At 33.0% G+C, this 15,342-nt stretch overlaps 1 protein-coding gene across 1 annotated transcript in view; it reads right to left on the bottom strand.

Annotated features, from left to right (window-relative positions):
• Window positions 1–15,342, bottom strand: part of LOC115762991 (potassium voltage-gated channel protein Shaw) — an 89,797-nt gene that overhangs the window by 66,281 nt on the left and 8,174 nt on the right. Inside the window, exon 2 of the mRNA XM_030705377.1 lies at window positions 11,750–12,091. Within this exon, the coding sequence (XP_030561237.1) occupies window positions 11,750–11,793 (44 nt within the window). The 5' untranslated portion in view covers window positions 11,794–12,091. The remainder of the gene's footprint in view (window positions 1–11,749; window positions 12,092–15,342) is intronic.

Raw genomic sequence — 15,342 nt, 5'->3', positions numbered from 1 at the left:
CGCAACTATAACTTAGCATTTGGCACTTCATTAAACGAAAGGGGGCGAGCAGGGGTGGCGACTGGCAGGCGGGCGTGGCTGCAAGGGCAGCCAAAGGACGAGCAGGATTACGAAAAAAGCGCAAAGTTGGCCAATTTGCCAGAACATTTTTTCACTGTTGATGTTGTTGTTGGAGCTGCCTTTAGACTGACATTAAGTGCCAGCAATTCGACTTTATCGCATTGTATACACTCGATTACGTTGTTATGGCTCTGCCAAAAGGTCTAAATGAGCCAATGGCGAGCACCTAACGAAGATGCGGCACACTGAAAAAAAAACTACATAGACAATAGCTTCACCAAGCTGACATTAGCTGGCACCTGCCAAGCAACAACAAAAGCATGTTAAAAAATATAGGCTATAAACGACCACATAACACTCGTTCACAGTCTATAATAACAATAATAATAATAATAATAATAATAATAATAATAATAATAATAATAATAATAATAATAATAATAATAATAATAATAATAATAATAATAATAATAACAATAATAATAATAATAATAATAATAATAATAATAATAATAATAATAATAATAATAATCATAATAATAATAATAATAATAATAATAACAATAATAATAATAACAATAATAATAATAATAATAATAATAATAATAATAATAATAATAATAATAATGCTAATTATAATAATAATAAGAAAAATAACATTAAAAATAATAATAAAATTGATAGTAATAATTATATAAAATATAAAATAATATTAATATTACATGGATCATTCATTATAAGAATATCATCAGTTATTTGTTCTAAATTTTGCTAGGCTAGCTGTTAAATTGAAGAATATATAAATGTTTCCATAATCCTATAATCCTAAAACTATATTCGATGCTCAAGTCTCTTCGGAGGCATCAAAGATACTGGGCTTATACGGATAGAAGGAGGGCAGTAGGCCTTTACAACAAACCAATATACTCTTTTAACATTGTGAGAGAGTATAAAAATAAAATAAAATGAAAGAGGGACAACTGGCCGACCTTGATCATTAAGCGTCAAATGGCCAGGGATGCGCTGCAGATAAAAAAGAAAGCAAACACAAAGAGCACACAGCGATAGCGGCGAATACTTGTCTTAACAAAGGCTTAGACAGCCCAGCAGGAACCACCACCCACGGGGATTAGCTGTGTAAGTAACGCAGATCAAGACATTTTCCCCATCATCATCTCTGACATCTTAAGTCGCATCATCATGTTTTTTTATGGTTATCTTTCCTTCTTTATTTGGAGATGCATGAAAAAAAATATTCATAATAATTTGCTCCTGCCATCAACTTTTTCTTGAAATATTTTTTATTACATAACTAATTTATGTTTTGGCAATTTATTTGAAACAAAATTGGGTTCAAGAAAACCAGTTGAACCTTTGCATAGAATGTATAATTGATTTTCTTTCTGTCGTCTGATGCCAATATTTTTTCTTGATTTGAAAACCACGAAAATACTGGAGACAAAAAAATTTAAAAACTATATTTTTTGAAATAAATTAACAAAATGTAATATAATATAAGCTAGGATGCATTAGGATAATTTCATAAAATGCATTCTTAGGATCAGATTGTAATGCATATAGTTACAGAGTTCACCTAAAGACGTTCGATGGTATATATTTTATAGATTTTATAGATCAAATTCAAAAAGGTTTCGATTGCAGTTATCTACAAATTATATCTTAGTAAATTCCCTTTGCTAACTGCCTTTTTGTTCACTTTAAGCATTTCGTGAAAATTTATTTTGATTTATTTTAGTTTTGACAAGCACTTGTGGGATTTGGTTGACCCAAAAAAGCACACAGAAATGTGGTTCAAGTGCGCATTAGCGCAGAATTACATTTTAGACACACACTCTAAAACATGCGCGTGTGTGTGTGCGTTTGTAGTCATAAGTGCATCGCACTTAACCCAATATATATAAAGTGCCTATCAATGTGGCAGCTGTGTGTGTCAGCATTGGGCGTAACACCCGCCCCTACAACCCCACCCTATTAACAAACTCCCAACCGCATATGTCACTCGCTTTTAACCACAGTTAAGCAGTTTTTACACTTTTACAGCTAATGCGCCAATTTATGGCTCGATGACCTAATTCTGATAAATGGACAGGATAATAAAACGGACAAAAATGCAAAAATCAGTACAAAATATTTATCGGACTCATATAATTTGTAATTTACTTTAATTTGTTGCATTATTAAATGGATTGAAATCAACCTTCAGAACATGAGCAATAAAATTAACGAACTACTATTAATTAAAGCAAAGAAATTTTCTTAAAAGTAATTTTCCCAAATCTGCCTCTCAATTAAAAACATTATTTAAATGTTAACGCTATTGTTTTGTAAGTCTTAGAATAACTTTTAGTCTTTTTTTATGATTTTCATGACATATTCAAAATCTATAGGGTTTCAGCTCAAAATTTGATTCACTAAAAATGCCATGTTCAACATACTTTTTTTGAGACTTCGCATCTCAATGTCAATTTTAACATTATCGATTTATGCAAGCAATTCGCGTGAAAATTTACTTAAAATTTCCGACAAGTAAAAAGGGGCTTAAAATGAGGTCGGCCGAAAATTAAATGCTCTAGAATTATAATAAAAAGTGAAGGGCTAAGAAGCAGAATAGAGCAGGAATAGAGCATTACTTTGGAATATTTGAGCAGCAAAAAAGAGAATTTCTAAAATTAAATTATATTTTGATAAAACAAAATGTGTGTGCATTAAGCAAATATATGTACATATATAAAGCGTTTAAGTATTTATGTTTCTGTTTGTGCTTGCCACAGTTGGACATAAAATCCATATACTCGGTGCGGGTAGGGTATAGAAATGTGACACAACGATGTGGCACTAAGTAAGTGCAACTAGAAAGTAGATAGCGACACGATGCTGACGAATTCTGATGCCACTGGGAAATGTAAACGCAAAATGCAGCGATGCATTCTATGAGTTTTTCTCTTTGTTGTTGTGGTTGCTTTTGTTGAAGTTGTTGTAGTTGTTGTAGTTGTTCAGCCTTTGTAGCTGTTTACACATGTCGCAAATGCACGCGCCATTTGACGGATGCGGAAATGTGAATAAAGCGAAAGCGAAGGACGCATTCGCATTGGTGGGTGCGTGTGGATATGGGTGTGCGCAGCACCACGCCTACTGCCGTTTCTGCCATTTGGGCAATGCCGTGGGCCAGCAGGCTAGACGCCCAGCCTGCTGATGAGTTGGCATTGCAGCGCTCTTGGCTATTAACTGTTGCAAATATTTGCATAGGCAGCCGCGCAGCACCAGACGCTGGCAAATGCAAACAACACAAAGCAAACACAAAGCAAACACGGCAAACAACGCAGCGGCATGCAACAGCAGCAACATGACTCTATGCGACGAGCGCTCAAGGCTCACGTACTATTAACCATCTTTTTGAATTTCAGACACTTAGCAATATGAACAAGAGAGCGCTTTAGTCTAGAGTCTGCGATTAGCAGATACCCTATTAACAATTAAAATTCAATAATCCAGATTTAAAGTTTCTTAATAACTCATGTATAAAATCTTCCGGATATGTAGTTGGCTTTATTGCATTTTAGTCGATATAGATTGCTATTTTTACCCTTTTTACCCTATAAACAATTAAAATTCAATAATCCAGATTTAAAGTTAATTAATAACTCATGTATAAAAAAATTATTATTTCCAATTTCTAAACAGACGTTAAAATTATTATATTATAAATTTGAAAATTGTATGATTTGATTACATCTATTTTATAGGATTTTTGAAAGCTTTGCATTTTTAAAATAATAAACAGCTGCAGACAGACAATTACTCAAAAGTTGTTAATTATAGTGCAATAAAAATGCATGTTATTTTTGTACGATTCTATAATGTCTAAATGCTCGCTCGATTTATGTTTCTGGTAATTGTCATCATGTGCTCACACACACTCTCATAAATTTCTGATGCCTCTTTTTCATCCACTTTATGTGTGCAGGGTATAAAAAACATGACGTTGTCACAAAGCTGCCAACAGGTAATAAACTTGACAGCGAACAGCATGAAATATTATGATGGAACCTAGCATAGTGTACCAGGTGTTGTTTGTGTATTTTTTCTTTATTTTTAATTTAGCCATTCTCTTTGATTTTGACAAACAAGTGCTTGGGCGTATACGTTATAAGATTATTTAAAGCCTTTTAGACAGCTTTTTTACGAGGCTATTGTTAACTTTATACTGAACATTTATTTATTAATATGGCTTACATTTAAGGCTTTTACAAGACAATATATTGATTGGAAATTGATTGTTCGTTATTTTAACTGAACAGCATTACTATCTGTAGTAAGCTCTATATATAAAACGGCTTGTCCTGACTGATTGACTGACTGATTGGGGAATCTCGCACAGCCCATACCGTAATAGCTAGGAAGCTGACATTTTCACTTAAGTTACCTTATGCATTTGTGGAAAAATCGCGAAAAGCATTTGTATGAAACTTTTTTTTGTTTACAATCCAAACGGCCTTAGTTTTAAAGTTTTTTACGATTTATTAAAATTTGCTTAGGCTTTTTTCAATACTTTATTGAATTATAATTTTGTTCTTGATTAATAGAATTCTCGAATTAATAGATCTCAGTTCAGTAATCATATCTATTTATTATATTTTATATAACTATTTATTGAATTTATTTTTTATGACTTTAGGTTAAATATTTATGTTATTGTTTAATACATTTATTTTTATATGACGCAAATAACAAAAATGTTGTTTCAATGCGAACAAATTTAAAATCTTTTACGGTAAGTACTTCGTACGCCCAACCATAAACACCTTAAGATAACATCGCATTACAAAAATATTATCAGAGCCTGACAATTAGGATTTTCGTCCTCGTCGTCATAAGCTTTATGTTACAGTTGTTAACTTAGTTGCTTTTCCACACATAACTTCTGCTTGTGGGCGCACCTACATTGTAAAACATTAAAATATGTGAAGGGTCTCAGTGCGGGCACATTCGAAAACCCTTTTTAATTAACTCGCACAAAATACGCGAACAAAAGATGCTCAAAAAACAACAAGAGGCGAAAAAAAGTACATTTTGTACGCCATTTTCATTTGGATGTTGGCAGCGGGGACATGGCTAAAAGTAAACTCACCGATTGCCAAAAAAAAAAAAAACTGTTTACCAGCATTTTGTCGAGTTTTGAGTAGACTTTTCTTCTGGGATTTTCTTGTATATTATTTTTTCTGCCATCGCTGAGTTTTTTGCTTTGCTTTACAAATTGTATTTCAGCGGTTTTGCGCTTCATTAAAATTGCTGGTAGAATAACACACGCACAAGCGTAAGCAAGTAATGGAACATTAGCGAGGGAGGGGTGGCAAGTGGGCGACAGGGGCACTGGTCCGGTACAAGGGGAATGTGGAAACTCTTGCACAAGGACGCCAGCGACATACACGTATGCGCCAGCTGACAAGGCTTACAACATGATGTTGTGGCTGTGTATCCTTTGTTGTGTGCCGTTGTGCGTGCAACAACAACAATAATATTAACAACAAAAACAAACATAAATAAAAGGAAACAAAAAATATAAACATGGCCCACACAACAGCCACGCCCGCAAGCAATCTACAAAAAAGTATTACCAACAACAATGCGCCTGTTAACCCAAAGTATTGTATAACGGAAGCTGTTGGACGTACATATATTATATATACATATTTATATATATTATATGTATACATATTTCTATCGGTTTGCGTCAACAGCAACAAATTTAAAAATACCAATTTGAGATTAAAATATAACAATGAGAATTTTTTTTCTCTACATTTTTATGCTGGCATATATTCTTTAATACTAAGCCTTTTTCATATTTCGATTGAGACTTATAATATTTGAAGCTTTGAATATAAACAAATTTATAAATATTTAAACATAAATTTACTGTTGCTCACATTTTTTAAAATTCATATTGCGCCAGGCTAGCATAAATTTAGCAAAAAACAAAAGTCTTCAACAATAAAGAAATTTTAATCACCGTGAACTATACTCATTTATATACTCAATTAAATCAATATGTTTAAAATGTGTTTAAAACTCGCTCGCAAAACATATAAATAAATCTAAATATAATATAATATAAACTCAAGCGTCAAAAGCACAAAAATTATATCTATTTAAGATATTCTTGATATATCTCATTTACTCTATATTTATTAAACCGACATTTTTGTGTTCTTCATCATATTTAAAATATAAATATTTATACGATAAAATATGTTTAATACCGCATTCAAATTCAATTCAAATACCAACGATAGAAATTCTTAATATCTAATTATACATAAGGGTAAAAAGATTAAATTATATAATTTCAACTACATATAAAACATATATAAAATAATATTTTAAAGAAAAATGTATTAAACGATTCTATAACTGAGTGCACGTGGAAAAAATAAAATCCCATCCTTCCGACTTAAGATTGACAAAATTCCACAAAAGCATTCAAATAGTGTCAACTTACAGTCCGCCAGCTTAAGAGTTTGCTGCCCAAAATATATTAAGGGTCTTTATTTATTGTAGAACCCTTTTTTGACATTTTCTGCCAAACTTGTTTTTCAATTTCAACCACAGATATTTTACCATAGACCTATCCCACCCCCGTTCCTTGCAAACCTAATGGTGTTTAGGAGCCACTGATAGAGTGACAACAGGCCAGAAAATACGCAACGGAAATTCGAAAGGACAGTGTATTAAATAACAAGAAGTTAATGAAGCGTGAGCCAAAGCATTGACAGCAACACCAGGAGGCCAGTGTAAACAGTTAGAAGGCAACAGGAAACCACAACAAAGTCAGGCACAGGCGAATAAAAAAATATTCAAGTAGCAGCCAAGTTATTTATTACTCATATTCGCGCCTACACTTTGGGATCCTTTTGTTTCATTTTGGTATGCCCTGTAACTATTATCAAACAAATGGGGTGTTTCACCCCATGGTTCTCAAATAATATTATTTCAAGGTTATAATCATAGTGTAATTTACTGTAATTTATCAAAGTGTAATTAATGAGATGTAAAGGATTTCAGCAAGGCTTCTTGTATTCTTATCGCGAATACATCGTATATCGTGGCCTGTCACCTAGGAGCTTTACATATCTGCTCCTCTCTATTGTTACATTTTATAGAAGGAAAATGCGCAGCTGTTGTTTTTAAATTGTGCTCCTTGTTGCCTGCGGTTTTGTCAGCTCGTTGTGACTGTTCCTGTTACCGACTGTTCCTGTACTGTGCTCCTTCCTTATGTAAGTCCGTTTTGTTGTTGTTATTGTTGTTGTTGCTGGTTTTGGGTATTGTCTGTGGAGGTTGCCTTGTGCCATTGTTTCTGACACTTGGCTCTAAGCGGCTGCTTCAGCGCTTAAAATGCCACGAATTTTGCATGTCTTCTTCTTAATTCTTTTTCATTTTTTTTTTTTTTTTGTTGCGACAGCGTTTTTGCCGCAAGATTCTTGTCAGCAGTTTTTCCCCCGTTTTGTTAAACTAAATATTAACAGAGCAATGGGGTAAGGAAACAATGTGGGTTCTTTGGTTGTTCAAAAATAAATTGTTAAAAGTATAATTCAAAATAAAATAATGTTATTTTTAAAATCAACTTTTTTCGCTAACTAGTATAATATTATTTTAAAATTAGGTAATGTAATATAACATAACAAACCTGTCCTTAGAATAAAAATAAAATATTATGTTTAAAATAAATTTATAAAAATATTCATTTGAATTTAAATTTATAAAATATTACATGAGACGCAGTTTGTGAAGAAAAAAATTAATTTAGAAATTTGAACCGTAATGTAGCCAAAAATTTCAACAAATTCATATATTTAAAAATAAAAGTTTCTTTAAATAATCAAACTGAATTTTCGAATTTAAAATATTATATTTAATGAAAAACTAATAAAATGAGGTTATGATTTAATATTGCCCAATAGTTTAAAAAAAAAAATCTATATTACCTAATAAAATTGTATGCATATTTCCCATTTGAGGAAATATAAAAAATATAGAAAAACTCATATTAAATATAATTTCAAATGAATACGATTGGAGAATATTTCCGTGTGCAGTTTAAAAACAAATTATTGCTTAGTTCCTTATACTAAACAAAATATATTAAATATGAATATAGCAATAATATACAGGCCGCTAAAATTGTATTCAAATTCCATTAAATATGAGTTTAATTAAAAAACTAGTTGACTTCAAATTGATTTTGAATTGAATTTGTATGAAAAGTTAGTCAGGAGCAGCACACACAAACACACACGCATATATATATATATTTATCAGTTGAGGCACGCTCTATCCACAACTACCGTCCGCCCAGTTTGTGCTATTCGTGGAGCTGCCTCTTTTATTTATTGACTGTTAAACTTTTCATTAGCCATTTCGTTTAATTCGCACACAATATCAAAGATTCAAAGGCAAAGGCAAAGGCATGGCAAGGCAAACAGAGCGTCGGCAGAGCAAAAGCAAAGGCCAACAGAAAAAAAAACCGCAATGGCGACAACGAATGGAAAAGCACAAGGAACAACAACAACAACAAGAACATCAACAACGACAACCAACGGCACTAAGTATAATGTATTTGTGTTGAAAGCAACCACAGCAGAAACTTTATTGCCTGTGTGTGTGTGTGTGTGTGTGTGTGTGTGTGTGTGTGTGTGTGTGTGTGTGTGTGTGTGTGTATGTGTGTGTGTGTGTATTACTGTGTGTGTGCGCTTTACCACAGATACAATCAGAGCGCAATTGTCTGCGTTGATGAGCGAAGCAATGGAGCGCCCATCATGTATGCCATTTGCCCCTACCTCCCTCCAGCCAACAACATAACCGCCCATTCACTGTGCTTTTTTATGACAAAGAGAGCACCACGTAATCACAATGATAAGAATCACGCATCCCAACACAGACTTACTGACAGTTACATTCCGAATGACAAAAACCAGAATTATTTTCGTACGAGCCAAAAAAAGAATGAATTATTTTCGTATGATGATTAAGTGAAAGTTGGCAAACTAACCAGAAGAAAAAAAAGACAACGAAGACTAAATACGCTTTCTCTGCGTTAAAATACTTTGAAATGAAGAAAAATATAGAACCCCAAAGTTTACGATTTGTACTGAACATTTCTTTTAATAAAATCTCTTTGACATCACCTAATAACATGTATTGAATATCTTTAGAAAAATTAAATTGAAATAATAAAAACATTATTTAATTGCTAACTTTATTTACCCAATGATATATAAATTATATAAGAATTAATTGTCCCAAGAAACTTTTCTAAGACTTTTGATCTTAGATAAATACTGTCAAAACCAACTGCTATCTTTAATTTACAAAACTTTCTGAACTTGACACTTCAAATACTACATGGTAAGTGTCTAAAAAGTATTAATTACCTGAAATAACCTTAAAATAATTCACCTACGAAATAATTTAGATAATTATAGAAACATAAATATTGTTTTTAACACGCCTAGCATCGGATCTAATATTCGTAAACCCTTTCTAATAACTCGATATTGTGCATTGTGCATTTAAATCAAATTTCCATACGATTCAGTGAATATTAAAGTGAATAGAAATGTATAAATATTGATAGGTATTTATATTTTTATTATATATTAATATTACTATTTTTTACTCCATTTTTAGGCATAACGATCGATTTTAAATATGCTATACTTCTAATCAAACTATCATCATATGGTTGTTTACTTATAAGCTTGTGTATTTGGCATTTTTGATAAGATTTTATACATTGCCAATCATTCTACATACATATATGTTATTTGCATAGTGTAAGACATCGAAGTATCTTAGAATTATAGATTGATCGAAAACCCGATAAGCCGCGTCAGTTAAAGAAAAACTCCAATTACAATTATTTCAGAATCCTTTACATGCTTTACAAGGCTCTAGTAGAGAAGCAAACACGCTTCGCATCTTGCCAAATACAATACCTGTCACATTTCAAGACAAAACTATAATACCCTTTTGTAAGGGCATGACAAGACCCACAAATTGTCTATGCCCTTGCTTTAGCTTAAAGCGAAAACTTTTATTCAATGCGAAACTTTTACAAATAGCAAACAACATTTAGCGAAATATATACACACAAATACAAACATAAAGTAAGTATTTGTGTGTGTGTTTGCATGTGTGTGTAGTATTTGTGCTAAAAACAGCTGTGATGTGACAGCATGATGCCAAGCAGCCAGGCAAAGAGCCGGGCAGCTCTGACCCGTATAAGTATGCTACAAAAGCTTGCAGCTCACCTCCTTCCCTTGTGCTTCTGTGTAGAAGCCAGAAGTCCCAGACACGTCGTCATGCCGCACACACACACACAAGCACACGGACACACACTATGCAGCCGTAGAGTTGTGCACAATACTTAAACAAACATTCGAGTGGTGTGACATATACATATTGCAGCACTTACCCCCACCCCACGAGCGGAACCCACATAGTGCTTAGTTGCCCACCATGCTCCACTTGGGCCGGAAAAGAACGCAACGTAAAGCGATTTCCATGTGTAAATCAATATAGCATTATATATGTATGTATGCTATATGCGAGTTAAGTAGAGCCATTCGTACATTAAGGCTAAGCTAAAGCATTTTCCCGCACATAGTCCGTATAGACTCTAGCTGTGCACCTCTTTCTAAGCTGAATTTGTATATTTATGTCAAAATGAGTATATTGGTTTCTTAACTTGCACAAAAATCTCTTTCGATCAATAAGACAGGGAATTTTATATTTAGTCAAATCAAAAGACGTGAATATGTGAGCTCTCTCTAAATAGAAAATTATGTGGAAAATGTATTTGTATATTTTGATACTTCATTTCGAAAATATATCCAGTTTTTTAACTAAGAAGTGTTTTAACGAGTTTTTATATACAACTCTCCGGACAAATAATTTGGACTTGATGTTTAACTAATCATCATCTTGATAAGATGAGATTAAGAGAGATAAGATTAATAACTAATTTGAGCAGCTATTACACCATCGAACACTTCACCAAGCTCGCGATATTTTTTCACGTTAAATATGTATATTTTACGGCTGCGTAAAAAGTGAAATTTATTTCGAAATTAATTCCCCTTGTTTTAACAATTTGTGGTTAGTTTTGCTGGCAGCATCACTTTTTAATGTCCTCTCAACTGGAAATAAAAACCCCAAATACACGCAAATCAATGTAGTTAATTTTCTACCGCGGTCTGCCAAAATATGTACCAATGGCATCTACATTGGCAGCAATAAAACATTAATTTGCTTTACGTAATTAAATGTGGTTAAGCCTGTTTAAATCATTTGCACCTCTTTAAATTCGCACAAAAGCATCAAAAATATTAATTACCTATCGTAAACGAATCTCTGCAAGTTTTTCGGTATCCCAGAAAAACTTTAAACTAACGGAAAGATGAAAGGTTTCGTTACCAGAAAGTGAGCTACTCTTTCTGAACGGGAGTTACCAAAAAAAAAAGAATATTTCTTACAGTTTGGGCATTCTAGGCTTACAGGATAGATATGTTTCGCGAGGACATAAATCATATATTTAGATAAAAATATTAAAACATTCTTTAGCAGATGTTTTGAATATGATATAAAAGCGATATTTAGATATTGTACTCACCTAATACCGCCCACATTTAATATAATCCGATTTTCGCCATCCATGTTGCATGCAACAGTTGTGGTAACAGCAGCCGCATGCCCAACTTAATTTCAATTAGCCATTCACTATTATAAGTTTATCAATGCGAATTCACAAATCAATCAAAACTTCAGCACTTAAACAAATTGTAATATTAATGTTAGTTTGTTACTATTTTCATTTACTTTATGTTTAAATTCACTTTATAAAACCATGGCACTAGACAAAAACACAACGCGAAATGCTTTTTAATTAGGGCGAAGACCAGAATAACTCATCCGCGTCCTTTGGTTTGCTTTGCATATCCTTTTGGTGCTTTGACTGCAAAGGGAATGAAATAGTTGGTTGGCGCGTTAGTTGTGGTTCTTGTAAAGTAATTCGTAAACCGAAATTGGGTTATAATCAAAAGTAATGTGTCTGCTTAGAAGTGAGACAATACATAAAATATGTGGGTCATGGACTCGTTGCAGTAGGCAATGTGTCTAAACAGCGCAAAGAAATACTTCAAAATTGATAGTCAAAAATTGATATTCATCACATAAATATTCGATATATATGTTAGTTTTATTAAACGCAGCAATATGTTTTCTATGCTATCTAATATGCTAGTGGTCCAGGTTTTATTTCTTAAAAAACTATACTGTTCTCCATTTTAATCTAGAATTGATTTCAAAAATTTTGTAGCATACTTTAAGGAAACTGTAAATTAAATAAGAATCTAAAACTAAGAATGGCATATCGTTCGCTAAGTTGTAAAATGATTTCAAGTAATTATTCTTATCTTTCTTTTTAGACCCCAAGCATGAATTATAAATGCCAATTAACTGGTTTTTAATTCGTAAGTAAATAGTTTTAATTAACTCCTTCCAACATTTTAGAGCTGATTGCGTGTTATTTTTCTTGTGACGGGATGTCGTGTAAAAAAAAAACAAATGTACACATACAAATGTACATGTAGATACGAAAAATAAGACAAATACAATACTATGAACGAAATAAAAATATATTTATTGCAAATATTGTTACAAAATGACATAATAATTTTATATACAAAATTTAAATTTAAAAACATGCTTTCTAACTAAACTATGTTTCATTTTGGAAAAATATTGATTTGATTATTGTGAGTTTAATATAATAATGGTGCTCGTTAAAGTCGTGTTTTTTTTAATATGCGCATCTCTAGCGTGTTAGTCCCCCAGCTCCGACAGCAACTGTGGAGAACAGTGCGGGTGTCATAAATTCCATAAACAGAAAAGAAAAGTCGCATATATTCGACTTCGACATTCCATTAATTTAATATGTACAAGAGGGTATTGTTAGAATCAAATATATAATAACATGAGACCCATGACAAATATGTAAATATGACAGCTGCTTCGGCAGTGCCCCATGTTGTTTGGGGCAAATTTGAAAGAAATTCTTCAGTCAACCCACATTAAACATGAGCGCTTGCTTTGTGGGGAATGAGGAAAAACTTTTGTTCTTTCAGATTGTGCTGATTGATAGTCAAAGAAATGGGAAAAAATTATGGTATCAAATAAATAGCACGCGCCCTTAGATGCAAAAGTGACAAATGCTTCTTTGAAAGACAAAAAGAAAAATTGTTTCACTTTCAACGGTCAAAGTTTGGATTTTCGCGTAATTTGAAATAATAAATAGTTGTACTAGACATTATTTATGTATTCTGCGTGATTGTGACAGAAATTTATTCAAATTGCATTGCGAATTTAATTTTTTTGTTTCAATAACATAACAGATTTTCTATAAAAAGAACTATTTGTTATTGCCAAATATTGACGAATATTTAAAGTATCATTTTCTTAGCACTGCTTTAATACATTTCTGCCAGCACACGATTCATTAATGCAGAAATTTAGCAATTGGGCAGGACTTTTAAATGAGAACACTTTAATAGTGAATAATTTAACATTTTAAAGATGTGATATAGTTTACGAGCTCAGAGAATACTATTTTCTAAGCATAAAGATCCACAAGGAGTATTTCCTGATAAGATCTTATCCCCCTCAAGTAAACATTTTAGAGAGAGAAAGGGAGGATAGAACATTGAAAAAAAATTGGCTCAGTATGAGGTCAAGATCTTGATGAAAACCGTAAAACCAAGAGAATTAATTTAAGAAAATTGCACAGTTGTGTAAAATAAGTACAAAAAAAGAAGCTTCTATCAAAAGCTTTCCACTCACGCACAATACACACAAACACACATACGTATATATAAATTTATATACCAGCAGGAATATATCACATCGTTGAGGCATTTTTATGGCCAGCAGTCGAATGGGCATCGTTGCCACTTGCAGGGCATTTAACGATGATATTTTATTTTCTTTCGTATTTTTTTTTTTATTCCTACCACTTTGCATGCTATGCAAATTTTTTACTTGGCCGCACTTTTGCGCATTCTGGTAATAGCATTGAGGAAAAATTTAGGCACCAAGCCATGTGCTCGCTGTCAAAATAACAAAATGCTGGTTAAGTGCGGTGAGCTGACGACAAAGTCTGCGGAAAGGTCCATTCAGTTGAAGGTTAATCAACTGGCAAGGACTGAAGGACTCACCGGCCATATATCTGACTAGTCAGACTATGTGAATATATTATTATGCGAGTGAGTGCCAGTGACAGTGCGAGTAGGAGTACAAGGACATGTTAACGAGTCCAGGCAACTGAAGCTGGCACAGCTTCAAGTGCGTCATCAATCTCTGCTTCGTCGGAAATTTTCATTCATTGACTGCAAAGAGTCAGAGGACGCTGAAAGCGGTCGGGCAGGATAGGAGTAGGGCGTGCTTGAGTGCTTTTGATTCGCGCTTTGTCTTAGCCGCATTGTGCGCCGTCTGCTGTTGGCACTTTTGGCCTCAACTTCCAGTCAATCAACAGCTCGTTGATGCTTTCATGGATTGCCACTTTAAGAACTGAATCATTTTGACTTCAACATTCGGTTAAAACCATTACACATTCCTGTTCACATATGAATACCAATAAATTGATAGGTATATTAAAGATATTGATCATTGTGGGCAAGACATGTTAATCAAAATGGAATGAGAGTCCCCATTTTAAAAAAAACCCTTTCTTAATAAGAAAAGTAATCGATTTAGTATATATTCAGTATATAATCAGAATATGTAGATATCGCAGATTTAAAAGCAACTTTAACAACACATCATATCAAATTTGTTGCATACAGTTCCTTTTAATCATTTAGTATGTGCAGAACATTTCGCAAAACAATGCAACTTGCTGGATGCCTGGCTAAAAGTTTGGCATTGCGCAAACTAAAAACATTGTACAACAAGTAAAGAAAATAAGACAAAAAACAAGGCAAATAAAACAATGTGAAAAGCGCACTGGCAACTGATCAAACAGAACAGACATAAATATACAAGTTTGCATCTCGCATTGTTTGGCTACCAAATTAAAGGCAAAATCAATGCCAGGAAGTTTGTCTGTATGTTTGTGTCTAGTGTCAGTAAGCCATGACTGCAAGGAGCGCAACAAGGTCAAAACGCCATTGTCCACAGCAGAGACATGGACACATAAAACCAAAGCCAATC

The sequence above is a fragment of the Drosophila novamexicana genome, unplaced genomic scaffold (assembly GCF_003285875.2).
Source record: "Drosophila novamexicana strain 15010-1031.04,08,12 unplaced genomic scaffold, DnovRS2.1 tig00000689-arrow-pilon, whole genome shotgun sequence".
NCBI classification, from domain to species: domain Eukaryota; kingdom Metazoa; phylum Arthropoda; class Insecta; order Diptera; family Drosophilidae; genus Drosophila; species Drosophila novamexicana.
The sequence above is the reverse complement of the archived record's forward strand: the minus strand, read 5'-3'. Positions and strand labels throughout refer to the sequence as shown.